General features: G+C 43.5%; 1 protein-coding gene across 1 annotated transcript in view; it reads left to right on the top strand.

Moving 5' to 3' along the window:
• LIMCH1 (LIM and calponin homology domains 1) overlaps positions 1–13,833 on the top strand; it is a 180,461-nt gene that overhangs the window by 156,070 nt on the left and 10,558 nt on the right. The window contains exons 14-22 of the mRNA XM_010574547.1: positions 1,687–1,849; positions 4,182–4,354; positions 5,028–5,133; positions 6,367–6,441; positions 7,140–7,168; positions 8,155–8,259; positions 9,890–9,982; positions 10,945–11,049; positions 12,968–13,104. Coding sequence (XP_010572849.1) covers positions 1,687–1,849; positions 4,182–4,354; positions 5,028–5,133; positions 6,367–6,441; positions 7,140–7,168; positions 8,155–8,259; positions 9,890–9,982; positions 10,945–11,049; positions 12,968–13,104 — 986 coding nt within the window. The remainder of the gene's footprint in view (positions 1–1,686; positions 1,850–4,181; positions 4,355–5,027; positions 5,134–6,366; positions 6,442–7,139; positions 7,169–8,154; positions 8,260–9,889; positions 9,983–10,944; positions 11,050–12,967; positions 13,105–13,833) is intronic.

Below are 13,833 nucleotides of genomic sequence, written 5' to 3' on the forward strand. Positions count from 1 at the left end.
AGTGTGTGACACATGGAGGGGGAGCTCCCTGCTTGCTTTGCTCCTGGTATAGGCATGCTCACAGGTGGACGTGGTGGAGAGGAGGTCCTCAAACTTCCCATGCTGCCTTTTTGGAGCATGTATTTCACCTTCCGCCTCATCCAGTTTAAGAACCGCTTTTAGGCAGGTGGGGGATGTGTCCCCGTGCCTTGCTTGGGGCAGAGGATGAGGGTAGGCGGAGGTGAGGGGTGCAGTGGAAAGCGCCGGGCAGTGGGGAGGATGGCGGGCACCCAGCCCCAGCAGCCACCGGAGGAGACGCGCTGGCACTTCCAGAGGCTCATGGCTGTGATCTGGCGCCTGTTCCCGCTGTGAGGTGACGGCACAGCCCTTGGCAGCGTGGCCTCCTTCTGTTGTTTCCAGCACTGCTCGCTGACCGCTGGGCTTTGCCTGTCTCTCTGCCCCCAGCCGTGGCCCCACACCAGTCCCCACCATTTCCTCACAGGGCATCTTCCCAGACACGTTCCCTGCCCCTCTCTGGAGCATGCCTCCCTCCAGGGAGGAGAAGAGAGGCAGGGATGATTCCCGAGCACTGCTGACAGCCAAGCTCTCTGGAGCCGAAGCGTGTCCGCAGGCGTTGGCGTCCTGTTGGCACTGCCAGCAGACGTCCCCCATGACCGAGCGGTGAGAGCCCAGGTCTGCTCTTCACGGGGCACGGACGGATGAGGGGCCCTAGGCTCACGTGGGTCTGTGGGGATGGGAAACAGGATCTGTGCAGAAGGTGGAGGTCTGAATCCTGTCCCCAGAAAAGAGGAAATTTCATCAGATTTCCTCCCTTGCAGCTGTTAATAAGATGGAGAGGTGGGAGGAGGACAGGAAAGCAAGTCTACAATAGACTATTTCTGAAATATGTTACTTTTTATTTCTAAAAGTAGTCTGCTTTTTTTATTTTCCTCTGTTGAATGTGCTATTTTCTAGACCTTTCATGCATTAGAAGCACTGTGCGGTGGCTGATGGGTTTGCTGCAGATTTTTCCTAATTTGCCTACTGGGAAAGCAGATGTATGGTGGAAACTGCTAAATAGATCAGCCGAAGTGCTACCCTTGTTTTGACAGTGTGGTTTTAGATCTGCAACAGCCTTGTCCTGGGTCAGGAAGCTGGCTTTTCAAAGGGATTTGGATTATTGGCTGGATACGCTCTCACCGTATTTTTTCACTCCTCTCTTAATAGTGTTTTAAGTATTTCATTACCTTTAATACTGACTCTGGCTTTTCCCTTCAGATAACAGATTGTTTAGACAACCGTGAAATAAAGGAAGTATTTAATTGCTTTGCCACTTTTCAAACCCTAGTACGTGCTATGTGTTCACTAATGCATACGTTTTTGTGTTATTCTGGAAGAGGAAACTAGGGGTGAAATGTATGCTTATCTCCAGCTAACACAATCCAAGATATCCTACAATTTTAAAAGCTTGTCGGAGCTATTCCAAACCGACGGCATGATGGTTGCTGATGAACGGTTTGAAAAGGAGATTAAAGCCCAGTGATTGAACACCCAAGCGGCACATACCGCTCCGAAACGTACTCCCCAGCTCCCTGCTGAGCTCTAAACCAGTCTGGTTCAAACACGTTAAAAGAAGCAGCAAGTGCCGCCTTGAGGAATTAACACATACTTTTATTTCCACTGTACTCACTGTGTTATTCTCTGCAGGCCTCCCCAGTGGAAGCGGATAGTGCGGCCAGCCAGCAGGTCGAGGCCAGCCCTGGAAGCGCGGGACCTGGGAGCCCGGCCTGCCCGTCCCCAGGTGGGTTGCTGCTGGGGCTGCTGGTGGTGCTGGTGCTGGTGCTGCCCTCACCCCTGCCTTTGCCCACCGGTGGGGCTGGGGTTTAAGCCCACCCTGCAGCAGGAGTCCGATAAGCGCATCTGCAGCGGCACCAAGAGGGTTTATTAGAAAATGCGGAAGATGTCAAAAAGCCCGACCTAGGAAAGAAATTTTTTGCGGTAAGAACAACCGTTCACTGCAACCACCTCCCGAGGGACGTGGTCGAGTCCCCGTGGCGGGAGGTTTTCAAGGTGCGACCGAACAGGGGGCTAGACAATCGCCTTCCCCACGAAAGGTGGGACCAGCTGATCTGTCGAGGTCCCTGCCAGCCTGGGCCGTTGTGGCATTCTGTGGTTGAGATGACACACCTGGCTGCACCTCGCTCAGGACGCGGGTTGTCTGCTTTGCCGTTTGTGTGAGTGAGAAGCTGGCGCCACAGCGTGTTGTAGCCAGAAAGCAATCGGGGCAGAAACTGTCAGTCGGTAATAGCTTCTGTTTAACGCTTTCGACCCCCCTGCCAAGACATTAAGAAATGGGGAAGAAGAATAAGAAGGGGCACTTCAGGCCTTGTAGGGCCTTTAAATGGATAGTATTGTGCACACTCCTGATTTTCTGCTTTAAAGCCTTTATGCATGATTCCTAATCTGGGGAAAGGAATTTGCTGGTAAAATTAGAAGCTATTTTCCTCAAAAGGGTCTGAAGCATTACCTTTGAGTAGATGTTTTATCTACTGCCTGCTGTCATACTAAGTTCATGGTCTTTTTTTGTTGTTCATTTTTTAAAACGGGTCTATCAAAGTTCAGCTTGGTATGGGTAAGTAAAAAAATACCATTGGAACTAGGTATTTAAATGAGATCTCTGGCTGTAACTGGTACATAAGCATAATGCTCCTATTTGGTGAGGATAAATGTGACTTAAACAATTGATCTTTGCCCTCAAACATCAATTCCCCCAAGATTAGAAGCATATCCAGCCTTTTCTGGATGTGCTGCAAGACTCTGAAGCTCATGGGCTGTTAGCAAGGGCTCATTAGGTGACTTAATTACTCTGGCTCGCAGATGCCAAAGCACAGAGGTTAACAATCTTGAATTGCACCTGGCAGGTAATGTAGAAGCTGCAATCTTGTGGTGAACCAACCAAATTCTCCTCTCAAGAGTCAGCAGTGATGAGCGGGTGATATTTATCTACAAATCACAGAGCCACCTTGTGTCAGGCTCCACACCTGTGAGAAATGCTAAATGTTAAGGATTGCTAGCAAAGTTTAATATTGGCTAGCAAGGAAAACTGAGATAGCATTGCAAAAGTTGAAATGGTAAGGGAACATGGGGTTTCATTATATCTGCTTCGGAGGGATAGATGTGGTCCAAACTCTGTGACCTTCTTGTAGAATAAGCAAGCTCCTCTGCTGTCTAGTCCAAGACAGATATTTCCATGCTGTGACCCCTGTGCCACTAATGGTGTGGGAACTTCTCCAAAGTGGTGTGCATCTGCCTGGCAGCAGGAGCAGCTCTTGCCTCTGCTTGTGTGCACGTTCTTAGTGGAGCCTTGGGATGCATCTCTTTCTTAGCTTACTGTCCTAGCCTGCCAGAAAGGTACATTCAGAAGCTGCCACTACTGCTGTGGTTGGAGAGGGGACAGAATCTGAAGCTGAGATTCTGCTTTAGGAGGTTAGGAAGATGTCTGGGTGCTTATGCAGTGCTTCCAATGGTGGTACCAGCTGACAGTAGTTTGGCTGTCACAGTCCTCACCTGTAGGCCCGTGCGCTCCTGGTCCTTTGTCCCCTAACCAGCATCAACTTGTTGGGTTTTTTTAGGACCTGAGTGACAACTAGCTTATTTCAGTCCAAGGCTTCCTGTTAGCAGAGTTTGTTTGCTGTCTGATGCTTGACTGACGTGGTTTAGTGGAAACAGGCAAGCTGAAATATTCTCCAGTGCTGACATTGAGACTGTGTTAACTGTGATACACCTACTTGTCTGGGTAGCCCCTTAGGATAGGATTCATCACACAACTTCAGTAAAGAGATCTATACCTCAGTAGGCATGTTTTAGGTTACAGCTCACCTCAGCCGAAAAGGAGTGTCTGAAATAGTTCGGGTGACTTTTCCCCAAGAACTACCTCTCTTTTGACCATGAAGGGTGTCCCATGATGCCCAAGTCAAGTGTAAGCACCTATATTTTGTCAGGTGAATTTCACTCGTAAAGCCTTGTCTTCTCTGAGAGATTAATTTTGCCTGTGTTGAAGAAAGAAGATTATTTTTTCAAAACATCCAGTAAATGGGCTCACACTGTATCCAGTAAGAAATTAGATTGCAAGAAGTAGGTCTACATTTTATTTGAAAAAGTATCTTAACCTTGTAATGTTATGTTTTATATGTGGGGTTTAGGTTCAGATCAAAAGCAATTCAAGTCAACTGCAGCTTGTGCCAGCCCTGTTGTGAAAAGATTAGAATTTCTTCCCAGTCCTGTCCCTTCAGAGGAAGCTGTTTCAAGTGAGAAAGATATGAAGAAACCTGAAATGGAGCAGCAGAAGGAAGCAGAGCTTCCTGCTACACCAGAGGTATGTATGGGCAAGAAAGGAGAGGGAGCGGAAAACAAAACAAAAAAAAGAAGAAAGATCTCACACAGAAGTGTTTATTGTGCAAGTTGGTATTTTTCTCTATATAATGTCACTTCGGGAGTTCATTGAAAATAATCTGCCAGGGAATGACCCTGGAGGATGGTTTCTCTGCCAAATCCTATGGTCATCAGAGAGTTCCCCCTCCAAAGGAACTCTCCAGTGTCTGCTCGTAGCGTTTAAACCTGTAAACTGGCTGGAGCAGAAATGAGAACTTAACCTGCAAATGCCAGTCCCACCGTGTGTTGGGAGGGCAGAGTATACAGAAGGTGTAGACAGTGGGGCTTACCCTCTTAGTCCTCTTGAACTGCTGAACGAGTGCAGGTGGTGACAGAGGTAACAAATGGCCATGACCATACTGCTCTGTCAGGTAAGTTAGAAGTTGGTCCTGGGTTAGGATTGGCTTTGGTGTGCAGGGCAGTGTGAATGTCAACAACAAAGAGCTACCAGTTACTTCCAGGACTTCGGTACTCCAACTTCATGTTGTAATTCTGGAGATAGAGGCTTCATCTTCGATAATGTTCGTTCAGAAAATAACTAGAAAGAGTTTAAGTTAACCTTTGAATGAACCTGCTGATTTTTGAATGCTGTTTTCTGCTCCCAAATGTCTGAACAGGTGATGAAACCAAAAGCCCTGGATCAAGAGGGGAGTGTAGTATTGCCATTTTTAAAGAAATTACCCGAGACCAGCCAAGTTACTCTGCAGAATTCTGGTCTACCAGGTGAGCAAAAAGCATTTGGAGAAAGCAGCTGGACAGTAACTGAATATGTGCATGTGGTCTTCAGGGAGAAGTGCCTAACGAATGACCTGGAGGGTTTTGGGGCTAAAAAAGTTGCATCTTACTGATATTGGTATTGTGGCTTGTGTGATGCAAAGGACTCTTCTGGCTGTTCCCCTTAAACACAACAGCAGAACTGTGACACAAAAAAAATGGAGGGGGGCAGGGAGAGACCTATCTTGCACTTATCTGACCTAGCAATAAAAGTTGTATTATGTCAATGAGTATTACATTTTATTAGTACTGCTGCTCACAGATGAAAATTGCTTAGCAATTGGTTTTATCTCACAATAAAAACTTCTGGAGATAAATTCTGCACTCGGCTGCTCATGTGGAGCTCCTTTTCATAGATGAACGATACACATTTCCGGCCAGATCCCTGAATTTGACCTGTGCCCATCACGAGTTCTTGCAAAGCAGAACTTTTTTTTTTTTGCCTTTATGACAAAGTCTTGCTTGAGACTGATAACGTTTAGTAGTTTGATTTTGTGTTCATTTTAGAGATGCATATATGTAGGTATCATGAAGGAAAGAGAAAGAAAAATCATCTGAAGTTTCCTTCCCCCTGAGAACTTACTAGGTTGTTAGTTTATGTGTAGGCAATATACTGATTATCCTAGTGTTTTCAAGATTGAAACTACTGAAGGTGATCCACTGTGGAAAACAAGATTGTCTGAAAAGGAATAGAAGTCTCAGTTGTTTTAAGTGAGGAGGTGCTTTCCAAACAGTCTTTCAGAACAATATCATTTTATGTTAGGCACGAATCAATCCAAACGTCAAGTAACAGATTGTAGGTGTCTCGCCTATTTTCTGAGTGACGCTGAAACACTTGGCTGCTCTCTAGTGTTCACAGCATGTACAGTGCTCAAAGGATCCCAAAATCCTTTAAAATGTGTATGAATGCAAGCACCACGCAAAGACTTGAAGGGGTGGCTGCCCTTGACTAGCGTTAGCGTGCTAGAGCTCTCGCGTAAGGTTCGGTGCCATGTTACAAAAGCAGCATTTAAATATGGGCAGCCTGTGGGATCTGCAGGTCCGTTGTAAACTAGCTGCGATGGGCCAAAGCGACTGTAGTGAAAATCCCTCTCGTGGCCGAGGTGGCTCGGGTCTGAGAGTCCATCGTCTCCTTTTGACCGCGCTGTGTTTCTTGTTTTGTCTCCGTGCCGTTGCCTGCAGAGCCGCCCCGCGGGGCCACGGTTCCGCTTAGGGTTCGCAACAACTGGCGGCGCTCACAGTTTTTCTCGCAGTCAGGTAAATGCGGCGCCGAGACCAGCTTCAGCCTCCAGTCGTAGGTGTCTTCCAATGTGGGGGCTGGGGTGAAAGCTGATGATCACGGGGACTTGTTCTGCCTCTCGCTTTCGTAGAAAGTTTCTATTCCTGCTGCACAGTTGACAAAGAGCTGTTGGGTTGCACCTTGTGATGCTCTGGTTTCAGGCACCCAAATGAAATCACTTGCCTATAAATACCTTTTTCCTTAATTTCTTTAAATCAGCCTAATTTTCAAAGGCATTTGGATAGAAAATGGCAATGGTTCTCTTCGTAACTGTGGTGGCTCTTGAATAGTGTAGTCCCATCCTTTTAGCTTTGCTGTGCTTTTTCCTTCCTTGCACTGAATCACGAAGGGAAAAGTAGATCAAGGTAGGTAACACTGAGTGTCTGAACACTGCTAACGACTGTGGCCAGAAGTAGATGGCATTAGCTAGTGGTAGAGTAGAACCTGATGTTAGCTAATAATGTGCTGCTCTATACCCAGATAAAAAGTAGTTCTGTTGGTGATGGGCATAATCTGTTTTTCTGGTTTATTTGCTTGCAGTTCATCCTTGCGTTTGGTTGTGGGAGCAAATAGGAAACTAACATGAAGCTTTTTTATACAGATACAATGTAGCTTTAATCGCAGGCTAAGCGCATTTTGCTATGTTAAATTTAATCTTTTTCTGTTTTTTTAATAGCTGATTCTGATAGTGGTGACAAATCAAACGTGAGTACTTTTTTTGCATTGTTGTTTGGTTTAGAGATACGTGTTTAGCAGAAGTGAAGTTTTTATGCAACTGTCTTGTAACATCCCCAAATGAGAATGAGAATTTTTTTTTCTCCTGGAAATGAGAGAGAAAAAATACAAGCCAAATCAAGACATGGTCTGAACATGGAATTTATGCATTCTCCTCTTATCTGGAGGGAATGGTAGCTATAAGGTACTTGGCTGCTGGAGCCACTAAAGCTTCACAATCTCGAAACAATATGTAACTCTAAACTATCCATTCTATTTTAAATGCATAGAAATTAGAGGAGACCACAATTCTACTGATTCCTCAATGAAAAAAAAACCCACCACCACAAATGCTACTCTGAAGTACACAGTATTTCATATTCTGTTTGTCACATAAAGATAGACATCATCGCTTCCTATCAGATTCAAATACATCTTTTAGTGGAAAGGAATAGAACATCAAGTGCCTAAAATTGCCCCTGATTCTAAAGACTTTAAACATGTATCATGTAATGGGATCCTTAGTGAAGCCTGAGATTTTATTTCATTATGGATAAAAATTTAAAACAAGGCGATAGGCTGTTGTGCTGGCAGCCATATGAAATAAGAGAATATTTTTTACAATCACAAATTGCTTTGCATGTTGCGCAGAAGATTACAGAGAAGCAAAATAGATATTTTCTTTAAATTTGAGTACCTGCAGATATCTCTGTTCAGTGCTGCTTAGACCTTTCTTTCAGATCTTTTTCCTTTTTTCCCCTCCAGTTGAAGTTTCTTTGCAAATGAAATTGTTATTTTATCATTTGGATACCTATGGGCAATCTCAAGCGTCAATGAAGCTAAGAATATTGTCTGCTAACTGAGAGAACCATTATCTAGTTCTCAATTTCCCATTCTAACATCATTGCTAGGGGCAGGCCAGGCGAAGTGCATCTTTCTCTGGTAGCCTTGTGAAGTGTAGTGTCAAAGTCTAATAGCTTGGTTTTCCTTCACACAAGCGTTTCAATTTTTGGTCCTGGGATCCAGAAGAAGAGCGAAAGCGCCAGGAAAGGTGGCAGCATGAGCAAGAACGCTTGCTTCAGGTAGGGAAGAAACTACATATCTTCCACCGTGTGGTTCAGCTGTCGAATTGTCCCTTTGGACAAAAGTTGGGCATTTCGTGTCATGTTTTCGACATCCCCTGTGGATGCTTGAACAAATTCTGTGGCAGATGAACGATGAAATGAGCATACATACATGTTCTCTGTGGTTTGGGCGCTCTTACATTTCCTTTCCCTACTCCATGGAAGGACCAAAAGGACTTAGTTCTGCATTCCAGTGCAGAGTTAAACCAAATGTTGGTCCTCAACTACATTTAAAGTATGTTGAGCATAGACTGCGAGACTCTTAATTACTTGGAGCCTCTTTCTCAAGACTGACAATTTGCTGACCCTGATGCCTGTTTCTTTAAAATGATGGTCTTAATAGAGTTTTGTAAACTTCTGCTTTGTTCAGAGGTTCTTCTTGAAAAACATCAAGCTAAATTTAGACACAAAGGGTTTGGGGTTTTTTGTGAGGGGGGGAACCCCCCTCAAAACAACCACAGGTTTTGCCTAGTGGTAGAGTAAGCTGTAAAATGTTTGAGTTTGCGTCCTAGTTAGAAAAAGCACAGTGGCCCTGAGAACTTGAATTTCCCCATTGGTCAGTAGTGTCTTTTGAAACTGTGATTAGGTTTGGTCCCAAAGAAACCGTATCTTTCCTCCACATAACAGAAGAGCAAACAACTACCAAAGGATGGAGAATAATAAAATGGAGTCTTTTCATCTTTTAAGAATGACTTGTGTATGTCTCTACTACTTTCTTGGGATTATTTCTTTTTAGCTAATACAGTTGTTTCATCTTAAAATGGTATAAAATTCTCATCACAGTTTTTCTGGCATATGTGGGTGTTCTCTCAATAGTAAATGCATCTCTTCTCGATTAGGCAGATGTGGTTTCTAATTTGAACAGAAGTTGGAACTGATGTAAAAGGGATAGGGAAGTCACTGTTCTTCCCCTTATTCAAACCAGTTCTGTCAAACAATTTTAAAGATCTCTTTGAGATAATTTTTCATGCAAAACTGTGTGAAAACAATTCTCAAGAAATAATTCCATCACAAAGGAAAATAAGCTACTTAGCTAATTATAAGCTTACCCTCTTCAAACCTTTACTCACTATTCATTTACCTTTTAAACTTGCACAGGTATTTATCATTCATTAAATTGTACTGGCATCTCTCTTAAATTAGTACCAGTATCTGCAAAACCTGCTTGTTTATATGCTACTTTGCTGAAGTTTTTCCTGTAAAATCCATGCCTAAGTGTTTTGGGGTGTGTGATAGCTTTTTGGAATTCTTGATAGTGTATAATAAACAAGGAATTATTGAAATTGTTGAGCATAAATTTCATTTCTGACCAAAGATTTAAAAACCTCTAACAAATTAAACAACTTCTAGTATGCTAAAAGTTCCTCCATGGTTTGCAGGTGTTAAATGTAAGTGCTAGAAACAGTGGGGAGAGGAGGAAAATAAGCTTTTTTTGAAACCCAGGGATGTTTCAAATTTTTGTCTTCCAATTTCATCCTATTTCTGATTAAACCACTGTTAGCAGGTTCATTTTCAATGTGGAGATACTACAGAATTTATTCCTAATACAGAATGCACTGAATTTACCTGTATTTGAATCCTCTTACAGGAGAAGTATCAGAAGGAGCAGGACAAGCTGAAAGAGGAATGGGAAAAAGCCCAGAGAGAAGTTGAAGAGGAGGAGCGTAGATACTATGAGGAGGTATAAGGCTCAAAGGAGGAGGTTTATTGACTTTTTTTTGTATTTAAATGCACTCAAGTAACTAAAAAAATCCCATGCATAGATTAATTAATGAAAAGCCTTCTCAAGGCTGAATTCTCAGGAGGATTGTTTCTCTTAAACACTACCATAGGTGCTGAGGAAAAATATTTAAATATTTAGACAGGTATCCTCAGAACCTCCGCATAGGTGGAGGAGTCTGATTGCTGTACAAGTCTGGGTGAGTCAGTATGGTTGTGTCTGGGCACGCTCAGACTTCCCTCCGGAGGCACAGCCTTATGCTCTGCTCTTTGGTGTATACTTGGTGCCTGGACTTGGTGGAACTCCAGATGAAATTGTCTGCCTTGGGCTTGATCATGTAGATATTTTGTAAACTGGCCTTGGTTTAAAAAAAAAAAAAAATCCACAGGAAATGTTCAAAGCTTGCAGTTGTAGAATACTAACAATATAGAAGATAGTGGTTTTCTTCTGTCGTTATGTGGGTCATTATTGCAGGAAATTCGAAAATATTAATGTTTTCAGTTTGACTAGTTGTGCATTACACAAATTGATGTCTTATCATCTGTGCTTGAGGGCCATACTTGCAATCTGAACAAGAAATTTTTTTTCAACTTTCAGAATAAGTTTCTCATGTACCAAGTGTAATTTTATATTTTTATATAAAATTTAATAGAATGGTGTTGTGAGAAACAGTGGTGCCATCCCAAGTGGAATATTCCAGTTCTGGACATCCCATATCAAAGCTAGTAATGGTGAAAGGAAAGGGAGTGCAAAACCTTGAAGCAAATGAAAAATTGAGGTGTTGCCGTTATTCTTGGTACCACAGGTTCTTACCTTGCCATCTAAATATGACGCATAGCCAAACTTTATGCTTCTACTTCTTATGCTCATAGTTGACATTCTATATTTTTAACCCCCACTCTGGCCTGATCCTCTTTTTTTAGGAACGTAAGATAATTGAGGATACTGTAGTTCCATTCATTGTTTCTTCAAACTCTGCTGAGCTCCTCTCCTCTTCTTCCTCTACCACTGAAGGAAACAAGACAGCGGTGAGTTTCTCATGGAGTAGTGAGGCAATAAAGACTAAGCCATCTTTGGTGCAAAGTTTCATTCTTCACTAAAGGCTAACAAAGTCTGGGAACAGTAAGAGTAAGAGCATTCCCTGGATCCCTTCCATAACTGGTGATATCTCAGAATGCTGTAGCTTGTATATTTTTACAACTGAAGAGCCATACTCCCAAGCAAACTGCTACCATCCCATTTTGGACTAGTGTCGTGGTTTAACCCCAGCCAGCAACTAAGCACCACGCAGCGCTCACTCACTTCCCCCCCATCCAGTGGGATGGGGGAGAAAATCAGGAAAAGAAGTAAAACTCCTGGGTTAAGATAAGAACGATTTAATAGAACAGAAAAGAAGAAACTAATAATGATAATGATAACACTAATAAAATGGCAACAGTAGTAATAAAAGGATTGAAATGTACAAATGATGCGCAGTGCACTTGCTCACCACCCGCCGACCGACACCCAGCCAGTCCCCGAGCGGCGAATCCCTGCCCCCCACTTCCCAGTTCCTAAACTAGATGGGACGTCCCATGGTATGGAATACACTGTTGGCCAGTTTGGGTCAGGTGCCCTGGCTGGGCATGAGAAGCTGAAAAATCCTTGACTATAGTCTAAACACTACTGAAACTGAAAACATCAGTGTTATCAACATTCTTCACATACTGAACTCAAAACATAGCACTGCACCAGCTACTAGGAAGACAGTTAACTACATCCCAGCTGAAACCAGGACAACTAGAGAAGAGGATGATACTTTCTCTCTTTGCAGCTGCTTCTCTTCTTGAACTGGTGCTGTGAAAAAAGTCACCTTTTCCTGTTTGTTTTAAGTACTTTCTCAAAGCCAGCAAAATCTGAAGTGATTTCCCTGCATCCAAAATCTTGAGCGTAAGACAGTGCTTTAAGCATATCTGAGATGAGACTAAGTCCTGCCTCCCTACTTTTCCTCCTCTTCTCTCCCACCATCCCTCCTAGAAAGCAGCAAAACAGAGGAATGTTTACGCTCTGATTTTTTTTTTTTTCTTTACTTATGCAGCACAAAAAGTTTAACTCGATGCATCTAGCATCTAATTAAATAAGTGTTCGCCAGAGATCAGAGAATGACACCCCAGGTGAGCTCAGTAGAGTAAATGGGGGATTCCCAGACATAATTTTCTCCTGCCTAAGGCACCAACACCCAAGAAGTCATCTGCCTTTTTCCATTCAACTCCAGGATTAGGAGTACTGTAGCATCAGGTTCTCCTCTCATCTTTCCTGCCCCCTCTTATCACTCATCCCTGTGCAGGGGCACCAGCCATGGCCCATTTTCCACATAGCAGTAATTTCCTGGGTGGAGCTGCTTATGCCATGTTCAGGGCAGTGCCTGCACCCAGAAGCAAAGGATCTCATGCCATGGCTTACTCAAGCTCCACCAGTCAGGTAGGACCCACTCCAGTACCATTTTGGAAGTAGTATTGGTGTTGCCATTTGAGGATGCCCAGTGCATGTGAATAATGTTTTGCCCCCAAGCAGAGACAACAAGCTGAGGTCCCTCACATAGTCCTCCGAAGCCCAGTAGGAGACTGTCTAGACTCTCAAAGTCATTCAAGGATTTCTGCCAAAAATACATAGTGGGAAGTTTTATTTTGTCATCCTGAACAGCATCTCGTAATTGGTCCATCCCTACCTTTTTTTTTTTCCACACTCAGTTTAGTCCAATTGGTTGATTGTTTCAGCTGAAGTCTTTGTTAAATCCAAAGTTAGCCTTACCAAGGTCAAATGATTCCACTGTATAATGTGAGATGTTCTTTATGATAATAAGGTGTGTCAACACAATATATCTGGGGGCAGCCTGTGCTTTTCCCCTGCGTGTGCTGATGCCGAATTCAAGGGAAGCTCCTTGTTCCCTCCCCTCCTATCTTCTAGAACTCAACTGATTCAAACAGCTCTCCGGAGGAAGGCAAACAAAAAGAAGTTACAAGGCAGAAAAAGCTGCTCTGGGAGCAGGAGAGTATGCCATCTCTGAAAAGCAAGGAAAATGAACTCTGGCAAGAAAAGAGGAGGTATGGATCAAGCCTAAGCATTTCTTAGCCCTGTGGAGCTTTGTGTTCTGTAGACTTCTGGGATGTCACATCTGCTCATGATTGATGCTGGAGAATCAGCATCTGGTGGCCTGGTGATAGGTGTAATATAACCCAATCAATATTTGCCACAGGCTTGCTAATATATGGCAATGTGCAGTGCTAGTTGTGCATATCAGAAGGCTTGCCTTTTCAGTATGTGGCTTTGCCAAGAGGCTGTCACATCAACCAGATCAGAGCCTAGGTAGCTCAGACATCTCTGTATGTCACTGCACTGTGTCTTGTGTACAAGTTTCACAAGCCATTTGGAAGAATAAAGGAGCAGTAGCTGTTTTCACTCAGAATCTGTGTGAGATTGCCTGGCTATGTCGGAAGTGCCATACCCAAACTTGCCGGATGGTGTTCAAAGTCCTGGTCTTTGCCCAGCTGCTAATAACAGCTTTCGCAAAGACGACAAGCATCTGATGATGCTGAACACTGTATAGTGAACACTGAGAAAAGCTGCTTCTCGAGCAGAGAAGCCATTTTCTACAAATCCAGAATGATCTTTAGCGCATCTAAGTGGCAGTGTGTGAGGTAAGCAGGAAGACTTGGCGTATTTGGAGATGAACTTGTTAATTCATGACAGTTATCTTCATTGCTTTGTCATCGCTGACACAATAACAAAAATATTTTTGCAAAAAATAGACCGATATTCAAAAGTCTGATTTT

Source organism: Haliaeetus leucocephalus, unplaced genomic scaffold, assembly GCF_000737465.1.
Source record: "Haliaeetus leucocephalus isolate CR32 unplaced genomic scaffold, Haliaeetus_leucocephalus-4.0 Scaffold439, whole genome shotgun sequence".
Classification (NCBI taxonomy): Eukaryota; Metazoa; Chordata; class Aves; order Accipitriformes; family Accipitridae; genus Haliaeetus; species Haliaeetus leucocephalus.